This window comes from Clupea harengus, chromosome 5, assembly GCF_900700415.2.
Source record: "Clupea harengus chromosome 5, Ch_v2.0.2, whole genome shotgun sequence".
Taxonomy (NCBI): Eukaryota; Metazoa; Chordata; class Actinopteri; order Clupeiformes; family Clupeidae; genus Clupea; species Clupea harengus.
In genome coordinates this window covers 28846145-28863608 of record NC_045156.1, presented here as the reverse complement: position 1 = coordinate 28863608, position 17464 = coordinate 28846145, and the positions used below count along the sequence as shown (strand labels likewise).

The window sequence follows — 17464 nt, the reverse complement described above, 5'->3', positions numbered from 1 at the left end:
AGTCTAGTTTTAGGACAACCGTCAAAACATAACTTATGTTCACATGTATGAAGTTTACAAAGAGCAAGATTAGTGTCAAAAGTCTGGTCAAAAGACCTACAAACAAATAGTAGGGTGTTTTTGGTGGCTCAACCATTCATAAGAGATCATACAAGAGACTGAACTAAATCTATGAAACTGCCAGCGAGAAAGTGTCAGTATGGGGGGAAAAGATGTCTGGTGGAAACCTGGAAACACATGCACACTCCATCTCACCGTTCACAACAACACCACCATGCAAAGTTGCCACCTGGAAACTTTCACTCAGAAGAATGATTGGAAATCCCACCAACGCAGTGCCTCTCGTGAAAGGTCTACAGCCCCCCATCTGTTGTTGTGGAACCATGCGTTCAACACATTAACCATGTGCTTTTGCCAGCACCTGAGGCAAGCAAGCATTCCAATCGACCTCGTTAAAGAACCTTACCCAGGTCCTTTTAGTCCCCCTTGAGGCTAGCGTACTAGCGTGGAGAAGAAACACTCTCTTGATGCTATTTTCACTAAAAATCGACTATGTGGAAACTACTCAAAACAATGTTTTTTTTTTTAGCACTGTACTTACTAGTGTCAGCTGATTCAGAAATATCCATCTCCAAGATATTTGAACACGTTTAAAGGAAAAGCTGCAGAAAGTGTGTCCCCATGTGTTAACAATCAAACTATTCATCAATACAACTGCTAATCGCTGAAAACCGTTGCAACCACTGTCACAAGCCTGAAGAAACAACAATAAAATGGATTATCTCTGCCTGCCTCCTCCTGCCCTGTGACACACAGCCTCCCACCCGGTGTGACCCCTGACCCCTGCCCTTTGACCCCTGCTTTCACACTGACCTCAGGGAGCTGAAGGAGGAAAGAACGCTCAGCTGCTTTTTTTCTCTTACACACAGACATATGGCCAAACCATTCCTTGGAGTGTGGATTTTCTTCATTATGATTGCTATGTCTTTCTCGTTGTCACTGGGAGAGCCAAACATCTAGTCTGTAACAACGCTCATGACCAAACATTAACCTAAGGAACTAGGGCACGGAAATACTTAAGTCCTTTGTGCTTGACTCTCATTTCTAACACAGACAATTGAGGAAGCGTGAGACCTTCATGCAAGTACACACACACACACACACACAGCTAAAAGATCAGCTAGGCACAAAAGAGAAGGCCGTCCCCTCCCCTGCCCCTCATGAAACTCTCTACACGGTAATGGACAGTCCTTCACTAGCACATTAGAAAACTCCAGTCCATCACATACGAAAAGGGCCTTTCTGGAACATTCCTTAAAGTATTCACAACATTCAATAATACATTCCTTTTCTATGGGAGCCTATTGACCAAGCCTTGATGACAAGGTTCTTCATAAACTCACACAGGAATACTTCAAATACAGAAGTTACAAAATTGCAAAGTACAAAAAGTTGTAAAAGTTCAACAAAGTCTACGGTATGAGATCAGTACGAATGATTCTCTTCGAAAGTTCATTTCAAGGCATAACGTATATATTATAGTAACACATATTTGTCCCCAATTGGTAAAAACTCTTGTGTGAAGAACTGCAGATATGGGTGACCCAGAGACACCTGAGATATCATGTCTGCCTCCCCACCTTCAAGACGTACACCCCCTTAAGGTGAAGCCTCTAGAGGCCCTGCAGACACCCAAGAGGTGAGTCATAACATACCCTCACAAAGTCCTGACAATAGCCAAGCCTGCTCCAGCAACAGCGGGCTGGTAGCGCTGCAGCAGGGTAATCCACACCACACTGACACGGAGCTGCCAAGTGCTTATTAACATGACACTCCCACACCAGCGGGGAAAGCGCAGAGCGCCAGGCTGCTCCGCAGAGACCATAACAAAGGCAAAAGGCATCAATCTTTCAGGAGGAGGAAGAAAAGAAAAGAAGACTAGCGAGAGAGAGGGAGAGAGAGAGAGCCTGAACAAATGAAAAGGTCATCATCCTGTTTGGTCTTGACTGCAGGTGTAAGGAGAGGTGATGGCCAAAACAAACATGCCAGGCAAAGACAGGGGTCTGGGGGAGGTATTGTCTTAGCTTCCTCCTGTTGAGTTGGCAAAGCCCCAAAACCCAAAGCTGAATTCCTCTACATCAGGCGTCAATAGGAGGAAGCTCTGCAAACACCGCCTCCCTTTATAGAGCTCTCTGAAAACAGGAGTGCTTTTTTCTTTTTTTTTTTTTTTTCTCTTTCTTTTACAGAAAGCCATTAAATTGGTTGAGGCTGTGTTCTCTCACACTAATGATGTTAAGAAGTGCTTAATCCAATTGGGGGGGGGGGCCATTTCACTTTGGCTCCCAGGCAATGGGCTGCACCCTTAAGAGAGTTTTACAACCTGAGCCTGCTCTCCACCTGACTGGGCTCCATGACACAAAGGCAGGCTATTAAACACCACACCTCAAATACTTTTACAAGAACATTTTTTTTTCAAACATCGGCAGAAGTTGTCAACGCATGCAGTGCTTGAATTAGCTTCATCTGCCTTGCTGTTCATCCCTGTTTAAAGTTCTGACAGCGAGGGGCGCAGCACTCCCCCGAGGCTCATCATTACATTTACATTTACATTTAGTCATTTAGCAGACGCTTTTATCCAAAGCGACTTACATATGTGCGACTTCCAATGTATACACATTTTACATTTTACATTTACACTGATGGCACACTGCACATCAGGAGCAATTAGGGGTTCAGTGTCTTGCTCAAGGACGCTTCGACAGGGAATCGAACTAGCAACCTTCTGATTACTAAACGACTTCTCTACCTCCTGTACCACTGTCGCCCCTGTCATCAGGTATCAGTGCTGCTTTACTTAACCCTGGCAAAGCGTGAGCAGCAAGTGTGTGTAGGCCGGGTGAGGACTTAGTCTGCGCGCCTCTCCCTGCTCTACTTCCAGAAAGGTGGAGCGGTTCCAAAGGTTTGTCATAAATACAAACAGCCAATGGGGAGAGACTCTGCGCTGGCACTATTGTGAAAACAGGGTCGAGGACATTGTGCCGCAACAAAGACACATGCACTGCCACAACACAATGACATCAGCACCCCGCAAAACAGAACACAGCAGGGGGTGGCGGGGGTTGTGCTGCGACGCTCCCAGTCCAACTTAGAGACAGTCATTCAACCAGCCTACTCGCTCAAAGAAGCCCTTTAGATTTTATAGTGGTAGAATTTTGTAGGGGTTTGGCCATTATCACAAGATATTACTCTCAGTTCTAGCATTTGGCCAGTTAAGAAGAAATTGTTTTATTGAATGCGGGGGTTATTTTAATATCGTAGAGAAGGCTTGAGACACAGAGCTTGAGCTAGAACAGGTTCAATCATTTAGAAAATGACCAATGTTCACTGACTAAACTTCTGGCACAACGGGTACAATACACCAATACAGACTAAACCCTACATCTTGGTAGATCAGCTCCTCCAATGCAAAAAATAATTGGACACAAGTAACGATTAAAACACCTGCTGAGGTTAGTAAAAAGATGAATAAACTCCTCCAGTCAGCAGTTCAATTCACATTAGGGTTTCTAAAGGTTGTGGCCATTCAACCCCCAAAAGACCTTGCACACCCAAATTTCAAGTAGGCTCAATGCCTGCTGAGCAGGATTTGCCTCTCTCCTTAATCTAGGAAGGAATTTTCTCTGGACAGAATTGAGGTGTGATTATATGGATGGGGTAGAGGCAGAGGAATGAACGTCAAGCCTGCCAGAGATGGAGGGTGTTTCAGCTGGAGCAGAGTAGTCATGCCAAGTGTTTAGGACTGGAGGCCTTCAAGTGTGTTTTATCCTACCTAACTGGAATAAACTACTGCTGTTAACGCCACATAATGTGTGTGTGTGTGTGTGTGTGGAGAATTATGTATCAGATGATATGCATGTTTCATTGTTTGGTGACTCCTCCTGAAATATCACCATATGGTGAATAGGACTAGTGGCAGTTGAGCTCTCTCTCAGAATCTAGGCCATTACTTCATATGCTGTCATTGTTATCCAAATGTTACTTATTAAGTTGAGTCATGTCTGAGATAACACTAAGTGCTTTACCAGAAATTAGAAGTCAAGCAAAAAAATGTATTGCTTTACCAAAATCGGGCTATGTTCAGCTCATCTGAGGACTGAAGCCATAGTTCCTTCATTATATCTGATTTCCCTGGCATTTCTGTCTTTCTTTGCCTCTTTTACATAAAAAACAACAACAACAAGCAGGCAAAGTTATATAAAAAGGCACTGCCCTGACTTAGGAATCAAATAAACATTTTTTTAACTTACGTTTCTCATCATCCGCGTGAACTAATGATGCTGCTCTTGACAATACATCCAAGGGCGTTTCCATCCTTGGCGAGACCCTGTTGGAAATAATTGGGAAACAGCCATTAACAAAAGGGATCCACATTCAAAAATGTCTTTCTTGCTTGCGTTCAGGTGCTGACCAGCTCAAGTTTCTTTGATTTCGTGACGAACTGAAACTCAACAGAGCCTACTAATGCAAATACACTGTCGGCCTAGGCTATATCAGCAATAATTTTGTGCTCAACTCAGTGGAGGTTGTGGGCAATTATAATGCTATGTAATAGTAAGTCAGAATAAAGTCTCGCCAGTGATCTATCCATTTACGTTAAATGAATGAAGTTGCGGAGATGCCTGTATTTGAGCGCAATTTGTCTGCCTCATGCTTCCCACACTCAACATTCCAAGAATACCATTCCAGCATTTTTTGCAAGAAAGTTACTTTTACGCGACACTGTTTTGCCAAGGATTCACCGAAGAGACCTCACACTCGAATAAAACAACCTGATTTGTAAACCAAACAACATAAGTTAAGCTGATCTAGAGTAAACACTCGACGACCATAAGCCTATCACCAAGTCCGAACATTATCATTTAACTTACTCAATGTAAGGTTTGCACAATAAAAGCTAGTAGCCTATGCGCTCCCAAGAGGAAGTGGTTCGCGCACGAATGTTTGGACATGAGATAAAATCCTTAAGTTCTGACAACTTTCCTTTACTATTACAAATTCAGCTAGTATGATTGCATTCCCTCATTCCTAATGTAAGTAAATACTTGTAACAAGTGTTTCCTCCGTAACTGGAGAGAACGACATAAGAATTTGAAATCGCTATGGCGCTTTCACACCAGCATGTTACATTTTAGCGCGATAGCCCGTGTTGTTAATCATGATTATGTAGGCTAGATAATGTTTTAATATCTGTTTTCTTACTGAGCCAAAATGAAGAGAGGCACCTCCACGCCGTGTGTGGACCACTTCCAACCTGATTAATGTCCATGCTAAGATACGCTTTTTGGTAGCCTGCTTAAAGGTTTTTCGAATTAGTTACATACCACCTTGAAGTGCCACTTTGGATTCTTCTCCAGAATGTTAGCTGATGATGGGATTTTGAAGCAAGCTTTAAAACGTGTCATAGGAAAGAAAACAACCAGATAAACCCAATAAAAGAAAAGAAACAATAAGACCTCGAACTAACTTGGCCACACAGTAGGCTACTGAGCGGCCACACTGAGGAAGAATGTTTGGAATGATGGAATTCTCTTCCTAGCAGGTGGTGAAAGTGAAGAATTCTCATTGGTTTAGCTCAACAAAATGAGATCAGCATAAATTATGTTAATCACGCGAATTACATCATATCCTTGCAGGTACAAATCAAGGAAGCAGTGCTCTGAAATTAGCCTACTAATAGAAACTATGCACAAATATGTAAGAATCAATGTTATTGATGTATTAGTACTATGTCATAGGCTACCAATGCACGATCGTGAACACCTCGGGTATCAGTAGGTCTGTACGTGTGTGGTCTCATTAGCCTCAAAACAAAATGACAGTAAAATAAAATACAATTTGGATTAGAATACTTTAAGTACTTACCAAGCAGACCATTCCATTTGGCGTTAGTATCCACACAATTTAACCTTTATCAAACCAATTTCCTTGGAGTATAAAGTATTGACAATTATTTTCAAAGTATTTTTCCATTAATATTAATTCACCCTAACGTCATGCTGCATTAAAAGGGCCTTAATCTGAAAAAAACTGTTTGTGTATGGCGGTTAACCCCCTTTTCTGAGATTCCATGCACACTTCTTAGCACAGCAGTAGTGTGACTTCCCCACACGAGTCCAATGCCCACAGGGACCCAGGTCCAAAGCTGGCCGGGGCTCACTCACCATCTCTCTCCCACCTGCTTTCTGTCTGCCCTCTACTGTCCTATCAATAAAATAAAATAAAATAAAAAAAAAACACTTAAATAGCAACCCAAAAAACTGAGAATTTCTAATCATCTAATTTGAAAAATCATCCTCGTACCAACTCTGATGACTCCCTCAAGTTGAGCTAAGGGACTGTCGCTAAGGCCTTTCACCAGCTGCATGGTCACACCCTACCAGCCGTCTCCTGCACAGCCCCGTCTTCTGCTTGTCTGAGTCACTACCGTGGCTACACCAACACTATCTCCATGTCAAAATCTTCACAAGAAAACAGTTCAGTATGTATAAATAATTTATATTTATTTGAATTAAAATCATGGACAATACAAATAATAACCAACACTTTTTCGAAACCTTAACTAAGTCATTTTATGAGGTTTTGTTCATTCAACATTCTATTTTCAGTCTGAAACATTTTCTTACTTCATTTGCGGGGGGAGAAAAACAGTTAAGTGTTCTGACCTCATTGACCGCAACATGATGTTTATTTTACACCTGGTTATCTATCCATGGAATATAAAACAAGCAACACCTTGTGTGCCTAAAGACATATTCATGGGGGGTTAGAATGTACAGCTAAGAGGTGTTGGGTAATGGAGACGGGTAGCAAGTCCAACACTCGCAATAATGCAAATCTGTGCATTAAGGGGGGAATAGCCATGTCATACATATGAGAAATCAAAGTTTTACACAAACCAACTTTAACAGCTTGGCATCAGATGGAAAGATAAGATGCATGTTTACGATATATACAAGATATTACTTTGTATATCTTAAGAGATACATCTTATACATATAATTATACATCTTACCCTGTGAGGCCAATCAAAGATCTTAAATGCATCCATTTCACTATTCCAACATCATTTATTTTTCTTATTTTGGATTATTTAGCTAATGCTTTTGTTCAAAATATTGTTCCTCTTCAGCTCCAGCTGTGATGTTTTCAAATGTAACATGCTCTCAGTCTGGCAGCACCACCAGTGCAGGTAAAGGAACACACTCTGATCACCAGTGTTAGACAAATCCCATTCTTAGCCCAGGGAGGAAAATGGAGTTGCCTCCAAAGATGACAATAACTGTCATGTACCCAGAATGACCTCATGAGGCACACTGGGCCACAAAAGAGTATGCAATGCCATCAAGAAAGCAAATAGGTGGCGTTTTTTCTTTAATCCATTCCAATCAGTGCATGTTTTGCAGTGCTTGTACACTGCGCAAGACACATCTGCACTTTGCAATCATGAGGAGTGTGTGTTAAAACCTGAAGAGTGTGGTGTACTGTGTTCGCAGGGGCAGGCAGATCAGGCTCAGTTTCACGGAAATTCAGCACGTTGTCGGAGCAGCACGGAGGAAGGAGACGCGACAGAAGCGAAAGGTCAAGCTGGTTTCCTTCTCCAACCTTTCCACATTTTGTTAAGCTTTTTGACACTGTAGGATGCAGCTTTCAACGTCCCTGAAAAAAAGAGAATAGTAATGTGTCACAGACCTCCACGGGCCTCACAGTTTCCATGAAGTTTTATGGAAAAATGAATTCTACTAAATGAAACCTGCTTAACTTACCCGCAGTGGCTATTCCTTTGGCACTCTGTGTTAAGCTTGAAATCTTCACTATTGATGCGATTGCTGGGTGAAAAGAACATTTGAGTCAATCTTTAGCACACTGCAGCAGTCTGTACAGAACTCTTGTCTAGTAAGCAAATCAAGTTTCTGGTTGCGTATTGGACATTGGACAGTCACTGGAAAGTAACATTACACAGGTATTAGGCTAATACAACACACAACCACACACAATGGCAGCATGGTATGACTACTGCACAGTGCACTAAGAGTGTGAAAGTGCTCCTCACCTTGCTGCACTACTAATCCACAGTCAGGGTCCTGTGCCACCTGCAGCAGGATCTCCTCCACGTCGCGGTTCTTCCCTGGAGGGTCCACCAGCCGGGTGATCTGCTGCTGGAGGGTTCGAGGCAGCGCCATCAGCTGTAAAAACTGCCCCTCTGGACTCTTGTCCACCTCAAGGCACAACACAGGCATTTACTAGGCTTAACTTAACAACTTTGACCACTACTGATCTTAGCTTTGACCACTAGTGATCTTAGCTTTGACCACTACTGATCTTAGCTTTGACCACTAGTGATCTTAGCTTTGACCACTAGTGATCTTAGCTTTTCCACATATATATAATACATTCAAACCAGTCAAGATGTATTCATTTTTAGAAAGGCCATTGATTTATTGATCATTTCTGCCAGAGGTCATCTAATAATGACTATATAAAAAGAGGATTGTAGTCTGCAGCAAATAAAACCTTATATGAAAAGGTTAATAAGGTCCCTAAATATGGAAAGGACACTTCTTGCGCTAACAAAACCATACTAAATGAGCCAATCCATTAGCCTGCAGAGCAGCCTGGCAAGCGGGAACAACAGGTATGATTAGATCTTTCACATGACCACATAGCCAACCATCAAAGTTAGTTTGATGAAAGCCAGTTAACTACAAAAATGTACCTTACAATTGGTAAAAACCTGCATGATGTTGCTTTTAGTGCTTTGTTTATACTTAACTCCTTATGTTGTGACTAGTCATTAAGCTTCAATTTGAAATGACCAATTTCCATATTATTTTAGATAAAATAGATTTTGCAGTAATTTCAGGTTCCATAAAAACAAGCACACTGAAATCTGTAGGTGCATTAGTGTGTGTTGTGTGTCTCACCTCTAGTTTGCCCTGTTGTGGCTTGTACACCACCTGTGGACACTCCTGCAAGATGGTGCTGTACAAGGTTTTGAAGTGCGGCCCGTTGTCCTTGACGATATTGAGCACTTTGGACTTGTCCTCTCCAAACACCATTCTGAAATCCCCTTGGGAGAAAACAAGCGTGTCCAAGAGCTTAGTAAGGGCATTCTAGAAGAATTCCTGCATTTCAAAAATAGTTTGTATCTGGTACTCCAGTAGGACTTAGGCTAAATTAGACATTAAGACCCTTTCTTTAGATATTCTCTACTTTCATGCACCTTCATGAAATGTTACGCTACTGATTACTTTGTTAAAGACATGCCAATAAATGTGAATGCACCACAAAAGCTGCTGCAACGGAATCTCTGACCTGGTGATCAGACCTCAGGATCTATGCTAATTTACCCAAAAAATAAAACAATCAGAATTGATATGGGCTGCAATCTTAGATAGCCCATGACTAAAATACTCAATTTTGTCCGTACCGTAGTGTGGCCACCATGCATGGTGTTTTCTCCTTTTTCTTTCAGCCTGATATAACTGTTTAAAGGACGGGTAACTCACAACCATCTGTGGCTTTCTTCAGAATATAAACATTGTTTAAAGATTGTGGGACGGTCCAGGTATGATCTGTCTTTACCGTTATCGGGTCACACAAGGGGCTTACATTCAAATAATACACTACATGCCTCAACAGTATCAAATGCCAGAATGTTCCGTCCAGCATGTTTTGATGTGTGCACATGTTCGTGTCTGATGTCTGGGCCAACAATAACACCAGAACCCTGAGATATCAGCGAGCTCTACAATCCAGAACGGGTCATCTACTCGCCACAGTAGGAGAGGCCAGCGATCTGAAGGAAGAGCTCTACTCACCACAGTAAGAGAGGCCAGCGATCTGAAGGAAGAGCTCTACTCACCACAGCAGGAGAGGCCAGCGATCTGAAGGAAGAGCTCTACTCACCACAGTAGGAGAGGCCAGCGATCTGAAGGAAGAGGTCCTCCTCGGAGAAGCTCTCTGGCAGCATGAGGAAGGAAGCGGTGACGGCACTCTTCAGGTTGCCCACCAGGGCGGCCCGCAGCTTCCCACTCTCCCCCTGCAGCACGATACGCACCTGGAGAGACCCGCGGAAGAAGAACGAGTGAGCAAAGGAGATGGTAAGGAGAGAGAAAGAAAGACAGAGACAGTATTTTTTTAATTATTTCCCAGGGAGAGCACATTCACATTCAAGAACAGTGCTGCCACGTGGGACTCATTATATACACTCATTTTCAGTAATAGATATGGAGGCAGTAATAGATATAAAAATGAATTTTAAGAAATGCACAAAATTCCTTCAACCTTAAGCTAATAATCATGAAAAGCAGTATTAATTGGAATGTTAAGAGGAAACATAATTAGGAAACTTTAGGGGAAACTCACTGGCTTGTGTAATCTACCAGCAATGTACATGGTCTTCCAGTGCAGCAGATCATCAATCAGGGTTTGGGTGCTAATGACGCCATACTTTATCATCTGCAAAAAAGAGCACTTTGCTGAACTGTACAACAAGTTTCAGGGTAGTAAAGTGCACAACAATGAAAATATGAAATAAAGAGCCTAGCCTTCATTAGACAGTCTATTCACTACTAATACTATGTGGAATTTGCCCTCTAATTTACCTTCAATGGAAAACAACTACTGATCCACTACTACAGAGTTCATGGCCCAGTATTCTCCACAAGCACTTTAATAATCAAAGTCAAAATCTAAATCATCTATGAATCACAGTAGTCTCGGTGCTTCATCATACCCTGTCGTCTATGGGCACTAAGGTGTTGTAATACACCCCAGCTCCGTGCTCATTCTGGATGGTGCTGATCTGCTTGGGCCCGAGGTATTTCAGGAAAGAATAATGCCTTCGATTCTGCATCAAGTTCATTGTGTGCCAGGTGACCGGGTCGTCCACAGCAAACACAAAGTCCAGCATGTTTTTCTGAAACAATTGCACATTTCATGCGTTAGCATTGGTGAGAGATGAAGATAACTATTCCATCAGCATATCATACAAATGAAATGTAATGAAGCGTATACAGAAAGTACTTTTTTTTTGTTTTATTTAGTAATTTTCACATATCTGCATTATTTAATATGTAAATACATAAAGGCAGAGGTGATTTATTTAACAATATATTATACTGGTGTGTGTTAACATTCACAAAGGAAAGTGCATGTGAAATAAGGTGACAAGCATGAGTAAAATGTATCAACTTATTTGGTCTTACCCCCATTTGACCTTGAGTGGTTCCCTGTTGTTTAAATACACCTGATCCATATGCAAACGCCAAACTTATATCCTGAGGAAACTGAGAGAGTATCCTTCGAAAGAACACTGTCGTATTTTGCAAAGCTGGAAGAGTCATGTTTGACGCTTACAATAAACATGTACCACGGGATGTCTTAAAAGGTTAGTGTGTCCTACATTGCAACCCCGGTGTTATGAAAAACTAAAAGTGCTCAATATCACAACGGTCTTTGCATGCTAGCTAACGTATAGAAAGACAAGCTAGTTAGCTAAAAGTGTGCATCTCTATAGCTAACGGTCGCTAAGATAGCTAATAGGCCGATGACAACGGAAATTACAGGAACTGTAGTCCTCGATAAGCAAATATCTAGGTAATCTGTTCTTTATAACATGCTGTAAGTTTCAGAGAAATTAACAGCATGCCACATATCTTTTCGGCAAGACTTCTTAAGCTATGTCACTGCAGAAGAAACTTGTATTTGGAGGCGCATATCAAAATATTATTTGTTGCCACCTTGTGGCATGGAGGGCAAATAAGAACTAATTGTATTTGTGTGTGTAAAACCTGAACAGGCTCACTATACTACACGTTGTAGTATGTGCAACACTGAAAATCAAATTATGTTTTAAAAAAAAAACGCACCAGTGTTTTTAATGTTGGTCTTTGCATTTCATTTTTTTACTTTATGTTATTTTATTAAATTTTTTCATACTTAATTTCTGAGTTGTTTAATGTGTTTTTTTATTATTTTGTCTGTTTTGTTTTGTTATGGTTTGTTTATTTATTGTTCTTCTGTACTATGTAGCCTCAATCAGGGCATTGCTGCAAAAGAGCCCTGTGCTCAGTCAATTCTCCCTGAATAAACAATGATGATGATGATTTGGAAACTCTTCTTTGAATTTGGAATTCTTTTTCAACCCAATTTACATAAAAGTGAGCTAATTGTACCTCGTAAATTCCACTTCAGTCAAGCACTTGCATACTCCCTGAGTCCTCTCTGAATCTGTGTGTATGGTCAGCATCAGCTCAGCTCACCGCACGTCACTGGTGTATGGCCCAGTGTGTCTGGCCCAGTGTGTATGGCCCACTCTGACTTGCCCCTATCTACCATGTCCATAACACATCGACATTCTGCGTAGAGTCATGATGTGGGACACCCTTGCCATCTACTCTTAAGGCTAAAGCTATCTGTCACCATGGCTTTAGATGTGTACCTTGCTTACACCATGCAGCACGTGTGGTCATTTCACTTCGTTTTTCAGTTGTCCATAGCTGTTCACAAAATCCTTAGAAATGTGCATTAGCTATAGCTCAGTGGGTCATTTCTAAATTTTGGTCCTCCAATTAACAGCACGCTCACATTTGTGTTGTGGTCATCATTAACTGTCACACATCACTGGGCTTTCATTGAAGCGTAACTCTGAAAAAAGTGTGCGGTGCAATGGAACCAAGGTTAAATAGCATGACTACTTCCAAACCAAACGTCAGACAAAAATCTTGTTTATGTCATTTTGTTTCCTCCTTTCTGCTACAAATGTGCTCCTCCCTAGAGTACGAGTACATTGAAATCTGGAAAACAGACCTGCTGGGTTTGATTGCCTCACCCACTCCCCGCTAGGCCCGGGATGAGGCCCCAGATGGCAGTCCAGATGAATGCACACATGGAGTCCGAGTGGACAGTGCAGAGGGTGTAGGGTGTAGGGTGTAGGGTGTAGGGGTCAAATGAGATAGAGCCACAGTAAAGGATGGCCATGAGGACTTTACCGTTTACCGCTTAACCTCATTCCACCGCTCCCACTCCTTCCTAGCCTGGCTATGCAGCCGCCTATTACTCTCCAGCTTCTTACAGTAAAATAAAGATTCTAGCTACACAGCAAAGAGGACCAGACATAGGCCAGCTAATCAACTGTCTTCATCACAGTGGATATACAGTAGCATGTCTTTGGTCTAATACAGCTGTCTTTATCACAGTGGATATACAGTAGCATGTCTTTGGTCTAATAAAGCTGTCTTTATCACAGTAGATATAGCATGTCTTTGGTCTAATAAAGCTGTCTTTATCACAGTAGATATAGCATGTATGTGGTCTAATAAAGCTGTCTTTATCACAGTAGATATAGCATGTCTTTGGTCTAATAAAGCTGTCTTTATCACAGTAGATATAGCATGTCTTTGGTCTAATAAAGCTGTCTTTATCACAGTAGATATAGCATGTCTTTGGTCTAATAAAGCTGTCTTTATCACAGTGGTTATAGCATGTCTTTGGTATAATAAGGCAGAAATGCCATCAACTGCCATCATTGATAAGACTGAGGGAAGAGGGAACAAAAAACACAGAGAAAAACTCTGAGCATATCACTATATTTATATATGCTATATTTACAGACAGTAGGGAATGAGAGTGGACATGGTACTGTAAAGACACACGAGTGGACTTTCTGCAATTACGATATTCACCACAAGGGGGCGTGATAGATTTGAAGTTGTGAAGGCTCTCCTTGCTCTGGTAGTAGCACAGCTACAGCGAGCAGCCATGTGAGAGTCAGTCTGGATCAAACATGTCCATGCATTGAAATATGAATGATGCATTATGGGTGACTGTTTCAGTGTTGTGCATTTCATCATCATAGTAACTTCTCTCTGTTAGCCAGTTATGGCTGGTCCAGGAGTGGCACGGGAAATATCTTTTCACTGAGGAAAATACAAACATTACACAAACAAATACAACCTTTATACATCATAGAGAGAAGTTAACCTGCAAAGAAAACACTGTATTGCATTCAGTCCAGGCCGTGCCAGTGTTTATGCCTTATTCCATTAGCTACATTGATGACCCGTGGACACGCCTGATGGATTGTGGGATTTCGTCATACATAGTCCCATTTAGCATTCCCAACACATCCCAATATGGAAATGGTAGACATTTGACCTGAGGTGAAAAACCTGTTTCTTGGCACGCCCGTTCTTTATTGGAGGAGAAGACAGCCCTCCTGGTCCCTCCTGGTCCCTCCTGGTCCCTCCTGGTCAAGGGCTCCTTCTCATTGGTAGGAACCAGAGCCTACGGTGTTAACTGCCTATCCTTCAGATGCTCCATCTGGGTTTAATTGCAGTTTTCCATTTTCCTCTGATGTTCACAGAGCCATGGCTAATTTTATTTTAAAGGAGACACTGGGAGCAGAGCGGTGAGGATGACATGAAAATCCCCCCAGAGAGAGAGAGAGAGAGAGAGAGAGAGAGAGAGAGAGAGAGAGAGCTGGAGGATGAGGCCAGGCAGCTGAGCTGAGTGACACCCACCCCGCCTGTTTATCAGCGCACAATGCCACGGAGGGAGGATCTTCCTCTCTTTAACGCCTGTTTCCATGGAGATACGGAGGCTGCCTATGCCCACCAAACAAACACTGAAAGCTTCTTGGCTCAATGGAACATTGAGATGCATCCACCACCACCACTACCACTACCACTGCCACTGCTGGAACAAAGCACGAGGAGTCTGATTGTACTTTCTCCTGTGTGCTGCTGCACTCTCAGCCATGGGAGAACTGGCTTCACACGGATGTGGACATTTTCCACTGCTCATTCATAGCTAATTGGTTTTTTTCATTTTGCCATTTGTGTGATTCCTCTCATTTGTGCGATTTACTCGAATCCCTATTACACGGAAAGTTGATTAACTTGACGTGAGTTGAATTTGTATGAGGATGTCTGTTTGTCATTTCTTCCAGTAAATTTACACATAAAATGACCTTCTTTTTGCTCATTCATGAGCTGATTTCCACAATGTAAAGGTCATCTGACCAGCTCCTATGGGTTGTCGTGGACTGCAGCCTTGATTGCCTAAGAAGATTGTTATGATATTCGACTTGACGCTTGACTCTTTTTGACCGGAGCATGTAGGCTTGGGGCGATTTTTTTCCACTCTTGCCTCAGCTCTGTGATCAGGTCTTCTTCAGCCAATCCATGCTGAACCCATCACACCCCACACCTGAGCCAGCTGCTTCACTCCCGTTCCCCACACAGCTTTTAGTCGCCTTGTTAACCGCATCCTTCATCTGTCCTACGTCACTGCTACACTGTGCGCAACAAGGAGGCCTTTATATTTAGGTGTGTTCATTATGTACATGTTACACATACAGAAATATAAGCATGTCATGTGATGTTGCAGAATGTTGTCTAGGCACAGAATGATATTTGTCCAAATATGTTTAACACCATAATCTATTTTCTGTATCAAGCCCATTGTGCTAGGGGGAATGTTATTTTTTGTGTCATCAGTTGCCTCATTAACTTCATGTATTTAAAAGAGTCTTTGTTCATTTACAATGCCCTCTGATGAGAGTCAGCAAATTGGTGGCTTTTCTACTTCATTAAACACACAATTCAAATTATTTTACTTCACCTGGGAGATCTAGGGCTGAATTAAACAGACTGATTGAATGAATATTAAAGAAACGAACCATAACCTCTCATGTAGCTACTATCAATGAATGCTGTGAATGCATAACAGAATCCATCCTTCTGCTGACCTTGAATGTATTATCATAGATCGACGTGCACAGACCCATAGCTATCTGGAGACACTAGTACTCTCAAAAACCGTTGTGGTGCTTGGATGGCTTTCCTTCTTTGAGTCCCCAGTGCCCAGTAGCCAAGAGGACCTCCATAGGGAGGACCCTGCAAACCCTCAAGGCATTGCATGCCATAGCCATCTTAAGCTGACAGTTTCCAGCTGTTACAAGATCCTCTGTAGACTGCACGGTAGACTGATGTTTGCTTACCTATCCTGGCATTCACACATTCATTAGCTCATGAGTGTGTGTCATTGCTATACAAGACTGTGGCTTCATACTCGTTTCCAGTCCAGTGAAACTATCTTGCTCGGGGTTGTTCAATCAGATCACGTGTGAACCTCGACCAATCCTAATGGTTTATGCTGTTCATCTCCATATGGCAACTTTCATTTGATCAAGGGGGGGAAACATTATCATAATTCTAACATTGCCTATGGCATAGTAAGACCTCTAATATATCATAATATTTATGGATTAAATTAAAAGTATGAATAACAAGTGCAATCAGCAGATGTCAGTGCAACCAATGCAAGTGAAAATCTAATCTGGAAACATTGTGGAGGACGGTAACATTGATACTGTAGTTTTGTCAAATATCTACCCCAGTAATTAGTTGTCACGCCAGCGCTGAGCCCTGCTCCTGCCACGCCCCCTCCTGATTCAACTCACCTGCCTCAGTCGTCTTCCCAGTCTCCTGATTACCTGCACCTGTCACTCGCTCCATAAACTCCTCACTCCCCTCACTTCCTGGTTTGGCATCGTCTTGTATGGACTTTGTCTCCTGAACCTTCGTCAAGCCCCGGATTATTAGATCCCCGTGTTTGTTCATACTCCTTCGTGTTTGTTCATACTCCTTCCTGTTTCCAAGGTTTTGGTACTTCTGAGTTTACATTCTTTCCTGGACTGTTTCTGTTCATTAAGTAAAATCTTCTGAGCGTTGTGTTTTGTTCTTAGTACTGTTGAGTCTAACTCCTGTCTGTTCAGTTAGCCGTTTGCCCGTTCTCTGTCTCTGGTTGACTCTGAATAAACTCCATCCTCGTTCCAAGCTCCATCCAAGTCTGTGTCTAGCCTGACATCCGTGACCTTATTGTAAAGAGTATTTATTTTAAATAATGACGTGCAAAAGTAAAGCTATGGCAGAAAAAAGTATGGCCAGTTTTTTTCATCAGGTATGCAGCATGGTTCTTCCCCGATTCACGTATTCAAAACGTCAGTCGAATGTAAATTGCAAATGTATTCTATGCCTTTAACCAGCCTAAGGTGTTAATTCATATTCCATGGTTTAACCTTGTGGCAATTACATGAAAGTTGATTAACTGTATTCTTTGGATACGTAGATCTTTCTTGAGTATCTCTTGTGTTCTAATCAGGTTAAATTAAAATTTTGAAAATCTGTACACTGATTATCAGATACAGAGGTTGTTATGGGAAGAGAATTTTCCTTCAGATGTTTACGTCATGCCATAGATTTTAAATGTATATTAGTCACTGTTAGTCTGTTAGTCACTTATAGATTCAAGTAGTCATTTTGATCAAAATCATCTGACCTCCTGCAATTGTTTTGCTCGTGTGCTTTCAACTGAAGAGGGTTGCAGTTGTACAACTAGT

The 17464-nt window shown here is 41.9% G+C and overlaps 2 protein-coding genes across 5 annotated transcripts in view; both read right to left on the bottom strand.

Moving 5' to 3' along the window:
• vgll4b (vestigial-like family member 4b) overlaps positions 1-5587 on the bottom strand; it is a 36930-nt gene extending 31343 nt beyond the window's left edge. Inside the window, exons 1-2 of one of the 4 annotated variants that reach the window (XM_031568451.2) lie at positions 5260-5587; positions 4308-4384 (exon numbers count right to left, since the gene is read on the bottom strand). In XM_031568451.2, coding sequence (XP_031424311.1) covers positions 4308-4371 — 64 coding nt within the window. In that variant the 5' untranslated portion in view covers positions 4372-4384; positions 5260-5587. Of the gene's footprint in view, positions 1-4307 lie in introns of all 4 variants that reach the window. The other 3 variants (XM_031568452.2, XM_031568450.2, XM_031568449.2) reach the window with 3 other exon arrangements.
• Positions 5588-6534: 947 nt separating this feature from the next.
• Positions 6535-11775, bottom strand: tamm41 (TAM41 mitochondrial translocator assembly and maintenance homolog). Its single transcript, XM_012833257.2, has 8 exons — positions 11268-11775; positions 10796-10978; positions 10426-10518; positions 9967-10117; positions 8982-9127; positions 8111-8276; positions 7824-7886; positions 6535-7716 (listed from the first exon to the last, which is right to left on the bottom strand). Exons 1-8 carry the CDS (start codon positions 11403-11405, stop codon positions 7640-7642), a joined length of 1017 nt encoding a protein of 338 aa, XP_012688711.2. The 5' UTR covers positions 11406-11775; the 3' UTR covers positions 6535-7639.
• Between the last annotated feature and the right edge of the window lie 5689 nt (positions 11776-17464).